This window comes from Mesoplodon mirus (genome assembly GCF_964341445.2).
Source record: "Mesoplodon mirus genome assembly, chromosome: 4".
Taxonomy (NCBI): domain Eukaryota; kingdom Metazoa; phylum Chordata; class Mammalia; order Artiodactyla; family Ziphiidae; genus Mesoplodon; species Mesoplodon mirus.
This window is the reverse complement of record NC_138979.1, coordinates 68,859,521-68,873,232: the sequence shown is the minus strand read 5'-3', so window position 1 is coordinate 68,873,232 and position 13,712 is coordinate 68,859,521. Positions and strand designations below refer to the sequence as shown.

Here is a 13,712-nt window from a genome sequence, read left to right as displayed (position 1 = left end):
TCCACAGGAACAAATGTGGAGGTTGAAGCAGTCATAAGGGGAAGGAAGATCCTGGACAAACAGGGGGAAAGCCATCATACAAGTCTGTGCTAATAAATACGGCAATCTGTGTGATGGGATCCTAATGAAACAAATTAAAAATTACATCAAAATCACCCAAGGGAAGTGGAAAACCAAAATCAATGACCATTAAAACACTAAGAACGTCATTAGTATATTACCTTCAAGAAAGTTTCCACTGCACACAGATTGACTACCTTCTGCATTTCTCATTTATAACCCTTGGATTTGGTAGGGAATCAATCAATTTTTATTATTATTCCTCAGAATTCCAATCTCCCACATCTTTTTCAGAGTTTACACATTTTCTTGGGCAATCCTGACTGTTCTCTCAGTTTACATTCTCACACTTGTCCGAAAGCCAAATTGACACACCAGCCTAGGTCTTGCTCTGGGACTCATCTCTTAACTTGATTCTGGATATACCCAACTGAACAGCTCCTAAGCTTAAGTTACCATCTTTCCCCTTAAACTTGCTCCTTGTCCAGTGCTCATCCATCCCCCCCCCACCCGCCTCCCCAAGACCTTAGCCCCAACAGGACACCTGGGGTGGGGTGGTGATCCTTGATGCCATATTCTAGCGGAGGCTCTACCCTCCTCGGGGCCTCACTGCCCCCCACCCCCCACTCCCTCCCGCCAGGCACCCCGCCCGCCCGTCCGCCTGCCAGGCCCGCGGACGCGCAGGCGCACTGGCCCGTCCCGCCGCCGCCCCGCCCTGCCCGGCCGCTGCGGAAGGCGCCGCGCGCAGCAACGCGCACTTCCTCTCTAGGAGTCCAAGGAGGGATCGCAGACTCGAAGAGCTCCTGGACTCGGCGGCAGTGCCCTTGCCAGACGGAGCAGACATGTCCGAACAAAGTAAGGATGTGTGCGACCCCAACTTTGCAGCCGAGGCCTCCAACTCCGAGGTGCACAGCAGCGCCGGGGTTTCCGGAGGACCCTCTCTGCCCGCGTCTCAGGCCGCGATCTTCCCAGGGCCGGAGAGCCCTCCCGTAGGCCCGCCCGACGCCCCTCTGGCCTCGCCGGCGCCCCAGGCCCCAAGCGAAGAGGGAGACCCGAAGGCCCTGCAGCAGGCCGCGGAGGAAGGCCGCGCCCACCAGGCCCCGAGCGCAGCGCAGCCCTGCCCGGCGCCGCCGGCCCCAGCCCAGCTGGTGCAGAAGGCGCACGAGCTCATGTGGTACGTGCTGGTCAAAGACCAGAAGAGGATGATCATCTGGTTCCCAGACATGGTGAAGGATGTCATCGGCAGTTACAAGAAGTGGTGCAGAAGCATCCTCCGGCGCACCAGCCTCATCCTCGCCCGGGTGTTCGGGCTGCACCTGAGGCTGACCAGCCTGCACACCATGGAGTTCTCGCTGGTCAAAGCTCTGGAGCCTGAGGAGCTGGACAGGGTCGCTCTGAGCAACCGCATGCCGATGACAGGCCTCCTGCTGATGATCCTGAGCCTCATCTACGTGAAGGGTCGCGGCGCCCGAGAGAGTGCTGTCTGGAACGTGCTGCGCATCCTAGGGCTGAGGCCTTGGAAGAAGCACTCCACCTTTGGAGACGTGAGAAAGCTCATCACCGAGGAGTTCGTCCAACAGAACTACCTGAAGTACCAGCGCGTCCCCCACGTCGAGCCCCCTGAGTATGAGTTCTTCTGGGGCTCCCGTGCCAGCCGTGAAATAACCAAGATGCAGATCATGGAGTTCCTGGCCAGGGTCTTTAAGAAAGACCCCCAGGCCTGGCCTTCCCGCTACAGGGAAGCACTGGAAGAGGCCAGAGCCCTGCGGGAGGCCAACCCCACTGCCCACTGCCCCCGCAACAGTGTCTCCGAGGACTAGCAAGGTCTGGAGGCAGATGGATGGTTTCTGCCCCTCACTAGGGCGGTGGAGGGGTGGGGGTGGGACATTAGAGTATTCAGGATTTACAGTGCAGTATTTCACGTGTAACTTTTAAGTTTTCAGTACAGTGCTTTTATACCTTTTAATGCAATGATGTATTAATTTCAGTAATATTAGGTAGAGTGTAGAATTCATGCATGTTTGTTTATAAGTAAGCTCAGTTGGTGCTTTTGCTTTTGTGCTACCTTTCTTGAATTTTTTGTACCAGAGACGTGCTAAACTTATGAAATACATTGAGACATTTTCCATCTTATTCTTTTACGTGGAACGGAGGATGTGTATTGGGTAGACTGGTCCTGGAGAGTTTGGAGGAACTCCCCAGAAAAGCTGGCCTAACCAAGAGAAAAGTCAAGACCCCTGTCTTTGTGATCTCCCTGGGCACAGGAAACATCCGTGTGGAGTGTGGTGATGTGGACTGAAATGGGCGCAACGTGGGCACACTTTACTAAACACAGATACAACCCCACCATGAGTAAACTTTAAAGTAAACATTAAAGATTCTTGTGATACAATCATTCATGGAAAAGTGTACTTTATCTTTTAAACAAAATATGGGTTGGGAATGGGAATTACAAAAGGTACAGATACCACTATTTCATCTAATAGGACGGGGACATCACTATTCATCATGACTCATAAATGTATGAAGTGTATAGTTTTATTTTCAAAATGGAACTCACAAGTTCATTTTAGAACTTTGACAAATAGAGAAAAGTATAAAAACTAAAAAAGGGTCCTAATCACATCACATAGAAATAATAAATGTTAATATTTAGAGTAATTTCCTCTCTTGCATTTCTACATTTTATGAAAAATAATAGCTGTTTTTGTGGGCACTAAAAGAGTGAGGCATTGTACTAAATGTACATTGTACTAAACTTTATGTGTATTTTCTCTTTTTATTTAATCCTCACAACAGCCTTGTGAGGCACGCACTTATTACATCTGCACCGTGGAGGAAATACAGGAACAAAGCAGGTAACTAACTTTCCCTAGATCGTAAAGTCTTCCTGTGAGGAGAGACTAGGGTTTGGACTCAGATTGAATGAGTCCAGAGCCTATACTTTTACCCTCCTGCCTCCAGCTGCTCCCCTACCTCCTGCCTTTTAGTTTTTATGCCTTTTAAAAAATTCCTTCTTAGAGTCTGTACTTTTAGCTCTCTACCCCCCAACCCATTCACACAAGGCTAGGGGTTTTATTTTTCTAATGAATCCTCACATTAATCTTCTAGAGGAAGCAGTCATATTCTGACTGTACAAATCAAGAAACTTCATTTCGGAGAGATTAATGGACCTAACCAAGTCATGTTCCTGCTTAGCAGTGAAGCCAAGATTTGAAACATGGTCTTCCCTGAAGGACTGGGATGATGGAGCAGTCTCTAACCAGTGGTGCTGGAGGAACACACATGGGACACCTGGGAGAGGGAGGTGGGGTTGGGGTGGGAAGGTCGCCTATTGGGGTGTCTCCAACCCAGCAACTCTGGAATTGCAATGGGCCACTAAGCAATCCCTTGGAGAGTGGGATGGTGTGAGGGAGGGGGTGAGGGGCAGTGCCTGGGGATAAATTTCATTATAAAAACTCTCAGTCCAGCAAGGCGGAGAGAGAGAAATGGGCTTTTAATAAGACTGAAAATCCTTCAAGCTTCAGGACATTGGGAAAGACCATTTGGTTAAAGCCAGATCCTTTTCTGGGGAAGCTGGAAAATGAGGGGAACACATAGGTCACATCACCCTGAAAAGAAGTAACCTGGGAGTTATATTTGGGTGAGGGAATTACAATCTGAATTGGGAACTAGGATTCTCATCATTTAAATGACAGTACTTAACAGGCAGGTGCAGGTGCTAAAGTGCTGAAGAAGCCTCACATGTCCTTAGACGAAATCCATCCATTTTAGTAGACGCCCTGGGAAGTCTCCTGTGGCAGGTAGGGGGCATTTCTGCAATAACTCAGGCAGCTGTGCCCTGGCTTCGATGCCACTTCTTATCCTGAGCCAAAGTGAACTCAGACATTTTAGAACTGTTAAAAAATTACCTCCCCCTCACTCCAAAACTTCCTGCAGAATCAAAACAAATCTGTCCCTTTAAATGTAAAATTATGTCCGGGATGTCTCATTTCTGGAACAGGGCCACAGCTGTCTCCCCTGCCAAGGCAGGGTACTGGACACTTTCTCTAATGCCCTAATTCTGTTTGCAGCAACTGTAACTCCTGAACACTTTTTTCATCAAACCCAGAAGTCACTGGGCAGGCAGTCCCCTCACCTCTCAGTGTTTGTATTTACTTTCCTCCCTGCCAGGAGAGACTGGGAGAACCACTCTAGAGCTTCCCCAAGCTCACTGACACAGGCACATCACCTGTGCTATAGAGGACCAAATCTTGAGAGAAGGACAGGATCATGAGAAATGAGAAGCTGACCCCAGCAAGTCATGCAGGCAGGGCTGCTCACCTCCAATGGAGGTTTGGAGGCAGCCACACCCAGAGGGAAAGGCATACCAGATGTGGAACAGGGCTAATTCATGGCACCTGGTCCTGCAGGGACAGCAGCTTGGGGCACATGGAAGGAACATCTTGGATTTTCATGCTGGGCTCAATTGAAAGGTTGGGGGGGGTTGGTCAAATATTTTCCAAAAGCTTCATCTACAAGGTGCTGGGAAAGGTCATTCAGGAAGGGGTTTGCAGACCCTCGATGTTCCAGCCAAGATGACAGTGTAGTGAAGCCCAGACGGCTGTGGCTGGGAAAGAGTACCTAATTCCCCACAACATCTGACATTTTCTCCGTCTGTCTTGCCAACCAGAACCTCACTTCTTTACAAATACCCACACGCATATTTCACTTAATTAACTTCATTTAATTAAAGTCATGGAGGGCAAAAAGACCTTTATAAACTGAATATAAAGTATAACGCCACCTCATATAAGGTATTCTGAGAGGAAAATAAATGACTTTCGTAGTATCATTATGAAAAAAGGAAGATGTGTTTTAAAAGAACTTCTTAAGCAGTTAAGTATTTCCTCTGCTTGAAAAGTCATCTATGGCCCCCTCCACTTGAGTTTTACCCGACCAGCTCATGAGCATCACTTCCAGTGGGAACACTGTCTGGCCTTGAAAGCACAGCCGTGTCCTCCTAGTATTACCTCCAATAGTATCCTAAACTATTCACTCATGCTGTTTATAAATAAGTTTGTATTTCTCTTCCTGGGATGTAAGATACTTAAAGGCAAAAACTGTATCTGTCATTTTCACCATTTCCTTGATGCCTAATTTAGGGAGTGGCATATGTACATGCTTGAAAAGTATTTGTTATATGAGTTAAGAATTCAAAATATTATAAAAGATGTACTCTACCACATAGCAAAAACAAAAGGAAGCATAGCAAATAAAGACCAACCACTCTAAAGTAGAGGAAACATGGACAAGTTGAAATTAATTAAATTTAAAAGTACAGGAGCTTCCCTGGTGGTGCAGTGGTTGAGTGTCTGTCTGCCGATGCAGGGGACACGGGTTCGTGCCCGGGTCCGGGAAGATCCCACATGCCGCAGAGCAGGTAGGCCCGTAAGCCATGGCCGCTGAGCCTGCGCGTCCGGAGCCTGTGCTCCGCAACGGGAGAGGCCACAACAGTGAGAGGCCCTCATACCGCAAAAAAAAAAAAAAAAAAAAAATACAGAAAACTAGTATAAACAATTTTTTTCATGTTAGTTTTGTGAATACACCAAGAAAATGGGCAAATATGTATCAGGTTTTTATTTATTTTATTTTTATTGAGATATAATTGACTTATACCATTGTATTGGTTTTAGCTGTTCGATGTAATTATTTGATATATGGATTACCACAGTAAGTTTAGTGAAGATTCATCACCTCACATTGTTACAATATTTTTTCTCATGATGAGAACTTTTAAGATCTACTCTCTTTGCAACTTTCAAATATGCAATACAATATTGTTAACTATAGTCATCATATACACATTACAACTCCAGGACTTATTCATCTTAACTGGAAATTTGTACCTTTTGACGACCTTTGCCCATTTCACCCACCACCCAACCCCTGCCTCCAGAAACCACCAATCTGTTCTCTGTATCTATGAGTTCTGTTTTTTGTTTGTTTGTTTGTTTTAGATTCCACTTACAAGTGAGATCATATAGTATCTGTCTTTCTATGTCTGATTTATTTCACTTAGCATAATGCCCTCAAATTTTATTCGTGTTATCACAAATGGCAGAATTTCCTTTTTTATGGCTGAATAATATTCCATTTTATGTGGAATATCACACACATTTTTTTTTAATCCATTCATTTGCCATGGACATTTAGGTTGCTTCCATGTCTTGGCTGTTGTAAAATTATGCTGCAATGAACATGGTGTTGTAGATAGATTTTTGAGATAGCAATTTATTTTCTTTCAGATAAATGCCCAGAAGTGAAATTGCTGGATCACATGGCACTTCCATACTTAATTTTTGGAGGAACTTCCGTGCTGTTTTCATAGTGACTGCATCAATTTGCATTCCCACAAACAGTTGTAGGAGGGTTCCCTTTTCTCCACATCCCCCCCAATGTTTAATATTTCTTAACTTTTTGATGATAGACATTCTATTCTTACAGGTGTAAAGTTTTGCTTGTTTGTTTTTAAGGAGAAAGGGCAAATAAATAATTTATTACTAGGTAAATGAGCCAAGGACACAAACAGGTTAGTGCTCCAAACGTGACACAAATAACAAGTGAAAAGATGAAAGAAAAAAAATCCAACCACACATTGTTAAATCAAGATACTTTTTGTATGCTAATCAATCAAAGATGTAGTAAAAGCCAACATCCTGTACTAGCAAGGGTGATTAGAAATTGGCATCTGATGCCCTGCTAGAACTGTATGAATAACTACTGTCGACCCCTCAACAACTAGGGGTGGTTATGTTAGGGCATTAGGGGTGCTGACCCAGCCACAGTCCATTGGAGAATAAATTTACTGTCACCCTCCATATCCCTGGCTCCCCATTCATGCAGTCAACCAACCACAGATCCTGTAGTAAGCATTTATTGATTAAAAATCTGCCTGTAAGTGGACCCACTCAGTTCAAAACTGTATTGTTTGAGTTGACTGTACATGCTTTCTTATTTTATGCACTAATTTGTAGTGTGTATTGAGCACCTAATATGTTGCATTTGCAGTGTTAGGAGTCAGGGATGCAATAACAAACAGACTAGACATTGTCCTGTGCTCACAGAGCTTTCAGTGCATTGAAAGAAGGAGATGAATAATAAGAATTACAATTCAGCACAGTGAGTGCCACTCCAGGAGAAGTATGGAGGCTAAAGAGCTCAAACCAGTGCATCCAACGTGGACTTTCCAAGAGGAGTGACATAAAAATATATGTCTATAGGATGAGAATTAGCAACGTGAAAGTGGTTTGGGAAATGTAGATTTGTGTGGAGGAACAGTTGTGTGAACAAATACACAAGCATGTGAGACTATAAAGTTTCTGAAAACCTACTAAAAAGAATATGGGAAATAAATTTCAGAATGGGCTACAGGCTAGAACATCAGATAAAGAGAAGAAAAATACCGTGCTGAAGATGCATTCAGTGCCCTGAAGATGTGAGTAATTTTAATCCTATGACAGCCCAACAGCCTTAAAAGTAACTGTGCTGAAAGAAGACCTTCTTTTGAGTGTGTATCTTCCATTTTCTTTTCTTCTGATTGCTAATCAGGGGTCTAAAACATCCCTCTTTTTCTCTTAATTTACCCCATTATTCTTTGTTTCACCTACCAAGGGGTTTGGAGCCCTTAAATATATTATGCATTTTTCAATGTCTAAAGTATTTCATGTGTCCCCTTATTAGCAACCTATATATATTTATAATATTATTTATTAATATATATAATATTATATATACTACTATAATAGTATATATAATATTACATATATATAATATATTTTTTGTTGAACTTCAACTATAAGGCTACCTTGTGCTGGGTTCTGTGTACACATTAGTGAATTAGACATAAAGGGCCCCTGGCCTCAAGGAGTTTACTGAGACTCACAGTGCAGATACAGCACAATAAAGAGGTAAACAAACAAATGAAGCATTAAATACAAACCACACATTTGGATAAGATAATTAGATAAACGACTTTGTTAGAATGATAAAGAATGGTGGAGGAGATCAGCTGAGATAAGATGTTCAGGAAAGAGTTTTCTGAAAAGGTGACATTTCAGCAGATACTGGAAGGATGAGGAGACATCTAGCAAAGAGCAGAGGACAAGCATATGTGAAGGCCCAGAGTTAAGTGGATTTTCTGGTTTCCTTAACTACAAGACACAGCATTACAAATGAGCTGGGCAACAAGCAGCCCCCAACACTCTTCTGGTGTATCTCTGTAATGGAGGCAGCACAAGCTGAGTATGTGATATCTCAGCCTGTCAGAGATGTTCCAGTTAAGACAGAGAAGAAATACCTAAGCTTTTCCTTCCCACAGCATTTTACTCCTTCTAAGAACATAGAAGGAATATTAGGAGCTATTGCACATCATGTGATGACAAGAATGAAAAGAGGCAAATTACAGAGATGTTGAGCTTGACATCTACAAACCACTGAACAATTATCAATAACCACCTACTTATCTCTGTATTTTTTCCCCAGATTTACTGAGATATAATTGACCAGCATTGTGTAAGTTTAAGGTGTATGATGTTTTGATTTGATACATTTATAGATTGCAAAATGATCACCACCAAAATGTTAGCTAACCATTCCAGCATATCACATAATTATCATATTCTTTGTGGTGAGAACATACTATGCATTAGACCCCCAGAACTTGTTCATCTTATAATTGGAAGTCTGTACACTTTGACCAACATCTTCCCATCACCCTTACTTCTACCCCAGCCCCTGGTAACTACCACACTATTCTGTCTCTATGAGTTTGGCTCTTCATTAGATTCTACATATAAGACATATCAAACAATATTGGTCTTTATGTACCTGACTTATTTCACTTAGCCTAATGCCATCACGTTTCATCCATGTTGTTGCAAATGACAGGCGTCCTTTCCTTATCATGAATGAATAATATTCCATTCTGTATATATGTATGTTTTATCTATCTATCTATCTATCTATCTATTTATTTATTTATATATCAATGGAAAATGAAGGTATGGTATATTTAATTTTTTAAGTCAACTTATTTTTAAGTCAGTGTTGTCATTTGATTAAGAAATCATGCTAATAATGGTAATGAATTCTAGAGATTAAAAAAGGGCATATTATTAGGAGAGTGTGGGGCAACAGGCCAGAATTTACAGGCAAATTGTGTTAAAGAGTAAATAGGGCTTCCCTGGTGGCACAGTGGTTGAGAGTCCGCCTGCCAATGCAAGGGACATGGGTTCGTGCCCTGGTCTGGGAAGATCCCACATGCCATGGAGCAGTGAGGCCCGTGAGCCATGGCCGCTGAGCCTGCGCGTCCAGAGCCTGTGCTCCACAATGGGAGAGGCAACAACAGTGAGAAGCCCAGTACCACTAAAAAAAAAAAAGAGTAAATAGAAATCACTAAACAGTTTGGGACTGATTTGAAATTATGTTTTTAAAATACTACTCTATTATACAACCAAGATTACTCAATCCGGCAAGGATCTCATTCAGATTTGATGGAAAACTCAAAAGTTTTACAGACAAGCAAAAGCTAAGAGAATTCAGCAACACCAAACCAGCTCTACAAAAAATGCTAAAGGAACTTCTCTAAGTGGGAAACACAAAAGAAGAAAAGAAACTACAAAAACAAATGCAAAACAATTAAGAAAATGGTAACAGTCACATGCATATAGATAATTACCTTAAATGTAAAAGGATTAAATGCTCAAACCAAGAGACACAGGCTCGCTGAATGAATACAAAAACAAGACCCATATATATGCTGTCTACGAGAGACCCACTTCAGACCTAGAGACACAATCAGACTGAAAGTGGGGGAATGGAAAAAGATATTCCATGCAAATGGAAATCAAAAGAAAACTAGAGTAGCTTTACTCATATCAGATAAAATAAACTTTAAAATAAAGAATGTTACAAGAAAAAAAGAAGGACAGTACATAATGATCAAAGGATCAATCCAAGAAGAAGATATAACAATTATAAATATATATGCACCCAACATAGCAGCACATCAATACATAAGGCAACTGCTAACAGCTATAGAAGAGGAAATTGACAGTAACACAATAATAGTGGGGTTCTTTAACACCTCACTTACACCAATGGACAGATCATCCAAACAGAACATTAATAAGGAAACACAAGCTTTAAATGACACAACAGACCAGATACACTTAATTGATATTTATGGGACATTCCATCCAAAAACAGCAGATTACAATTTCTTCTCAAGTGTGCATGGAAGAGTCTCCAGGATAGATCACAACTTGGGTCACAAATCAAGCCTCAGTAAATTTAAGGAAATTGGAATAATATCAAGCGTCTTTTCTGACCACAATCCCATGAGATTGCACATCAATTACAGAGAAAGAAGTGTAAAACACACAAACACATGGAGGCTAAACACTACGTTACTAAATAACCAAGAGATCACTGAAGAAATCAAAGAGGAAATGGAAAATTACCTAGAGACAAATGACAATGAAAACACAACAATCCAAAACCCATGATATGCAGCAAAGGCAGTTCAAAGAGGGAAGTTTATAGCAATACAATCCTACCTCAAGAAAAAAGAAAAATCTCAAATAAACTATCTAACCTTATACCTAAAGGAACTGGAGAAAGAAGAACAAGCAAAACACAAAGTTAGCAGAAGAAAAGAAATCATAAAGATCAGAGCAGAAATAAATGAAATAGAAACAAAGAAAACAATGGCAAAGATCAACAAAACTAAATGCTGGTTCTTTGAGAAGATAAAACAAAATTGTTAAACCATTAGACAGACTCATCAAGAAAAAGAAGGAGAGGACTCAAATCAATAAAATTAGAATGAAAGAGGAGAAGTTACAACAGACACCACAGAAATACAAAGCATCCTAAGAGACTACTACAAGCAACTCTATGGCAATAAAATGAACAACCTGGAAGAAATGGACAAATTCTTAGAAAGGTATAACCTTCCAAGACTGAACCAGGAAGAGTAGAAAATACGAACAGACCAATCACAAGTAATGAAATTGAAGCTGTTATTAAAAATTTTCTAACGAACAAAAGTCCAGGACCAGAAGCCTTCACAGGTGAATTCTATCAAACATTTAGAGAAGAGCTAACACCCATCTTTCCCAAACTTTTCCAAAACATTGCAGAGGAAGGAACACTCCCAAACTCATTATATGAGGCCACCATCACCCTTATACCAAAACCAGACAAAGATACTACAAAAAAAGAAAATTACAGACCAATATCACTGATGAATATAGATGCAAAAATCCTCAACAAAATACTAGCAAACAGTATCCAACAACACATTAAAAGGATCATACACCATGATCAAGTGGGATTTATCCCAGGGATGCAAGCATTCTTTAATATATGAAAATCAACCAAGGTGATACACCATACTAACAAATTGAAGAATAAAAACCATGTGATCATCTCAAGAGATGCAGAAAATGCTTTTGACAAAATTCAACACACTTTATGATAAAAACTCTCCAGAAAGTAAGCAGAGAGGGAACCTATCTCAACATAATAAAAGCCATATATGACTAACCCACAGCAAACACCATTCTCAATGGTGAAAAACTGAAAACATTTCCTCTAAGATCAGAAATGAGACAAGGATGTCCACTCTCACCACTATTATTCAACATAGTTTTGGAAGTCCTAGCCATGGCAATCAGAGAAGAAAAAGAAATAAAAGGAATACAAATTGGAAAAGAAGAAGTAAAACTGTCACTGTTTGCAGATGACATGATACTATATAGAGAAAATCCTAAAGGTGCCACCAGAAAACTACTAGAGCTAATCAATGAATTTGGTAAAGTTGCAGGATACAAAATTAATGCACAGAAATCTCTTGCATTCCTATACACTGATGAAAAATCTGAAAGACAAATTAAGGAAACACTCCCATTTACCATTGTGACAAAAGAATAAAATACCTAGGAATAAACCTACCTAAGGAGACAAAAGACCTGTATGCAGAAAACTATAAGGCACTGATGAAAGAAATTAAACATGATACAAACAGATGGAGAGATATACCATGATCCTGGATTGGAAGAATCAATATTGTGAAAGTGACTATACTATCCACAGCAATCTACAGATTCAATGCACTCCCTATCAAATTACCAATTGCATTTTTAACAGAACTAGAACAAAAAATCTTAAAATTTGTATGGAGACAGAAAAGACCCCAAATAGCCAAAGAAGTCTTGAGGGAAAACAACGGAGTTGGAGGAATCAGATTCCCTGACTTCAGACTATACTACAAAGCTACAGTAATCAATACCATATGGTACTGGCACAAAAACAGAAATATAGATCAATGGAACAGGATAGAAAGCCCAGAGATAAACTCATGCACATACAGTCACCTTATCTTTGATAAAGGAGGCACGAATATTCAGTGGAGAAAAGACAGCTTCTTCAATAAGTGGTGCTGGAGAAACTGGACAGTTACATGTAAAAGTATGTAATTAGAACACTCCCTAACACCATTCACTAAAATAAACTCAAAATGGATTAAAGACCTAAATGAAAGGTCAGACACTATCAAACTCTTAGAGGAAAACATAGACAAAACACTCTATGACATAAATCACAGCAAGGTCCTTTTTGACCCACATCCTAGAGAAATGGAAATAAAAGCAAAAATAAACAAATGGGACCTAATGAAACTTGAAAGCTTTTGCACAGCAAAGGATACCAAAAACAAGACGAAAAGACAGCCCTCAGAATGGGAGAAAATATTTGCAAACAATTCAACAGACAAAGGATTAATCCCAAAATACATAAATAGCTCATGCAGCTCAATATTAAGAAAAACAGACAACCCCATCCAAAAATGGGCAGAAGACCTAAATAGACATTTCTCCAAAGAAGACATACAGATGACCAAGAGGCACATGAAAAACTGCTCAACATCACTAATTATTAGAGAAATGCAAATCAAAACTACAATGAGGTATCAGCTCACACCAGTTAGAATGGGCATCAAAGAAAATCTACAAACAACAAATGCTGAGAGGGTATGGAGAAAAGGGGACCCTCTTGCACTGTTGGTGGGAATGTAAATTGATACAGCCACTATGGAGAACAGTATGGAGGTTCCTTAAAAAACTAAAAATCGAATTACCATATGACCCAGCAATCCCACTACTGGGCATATACCCAGCGAAAACCATAATTCAGAAAGACATATGCACCCCGATCTTCATTGCTGCACTATTTACAATAGCCAGGTCATGGAAGCAACCTAAATGCCCATCGACAGATGAATGGATAAAGAAGTTGTACATATATACAATGGAATATTACTTGGCCATAAAAAGGAATGAAATTGGGTCATTTGTAGAGATATGGATAAATCTAGAGACTGTCATACAGAGTGAAGTAAGCCAGGAAGAGAAAAACAAATATCGTATATTTACACATATATGTGGAACCTAGAAAAATGTGCAGATGAACCAGTTTGCAGGACAGAAATAGAGACACACATGTGGAGAACAGATGTATGGACGTGAATGGGGGAAAATGGCGGGGGTGGTGGTGGTGGTGGTGGGATAAATTAGGAGATTGAGATTGACATATATACACTAATATGTATA

General features: G+C 40.9%; 1 protein-coding gene across 1 annotated transcript; it reads left to right on the top strand.

The window, feature by feature from the left end:
* Positions 1–817: 817 nt before the first annotated feature.
* NDN (necdin, MAGE family member) lies at positions 818–2,455 on the top strand. Its single transcript, XM_082619071.1, has one exon. The coding sequence runs from the start codon at positions 903–905 to the stop codon at positions 1,878–1,880; it is 978 nt and encodes a 325-aa protein (XP_082475197.1). The 5' UTR covers positions 818–902; the 3' UTR covers positions 1,881–2,455.
* The last annotated feature ends 11,257 nt before the right edge of the window (positions 2,456–13,712 follow it).

Bases quoted from the DNA above. Each gene is read 5' to 3' on its own strand.
- NDN (XM_082619071.1), top strand. From the start codon at position 903: ATGTCCGAACAAAGTAAGGATGTGTGCGACCCCAACTTTGCAGCCGAG.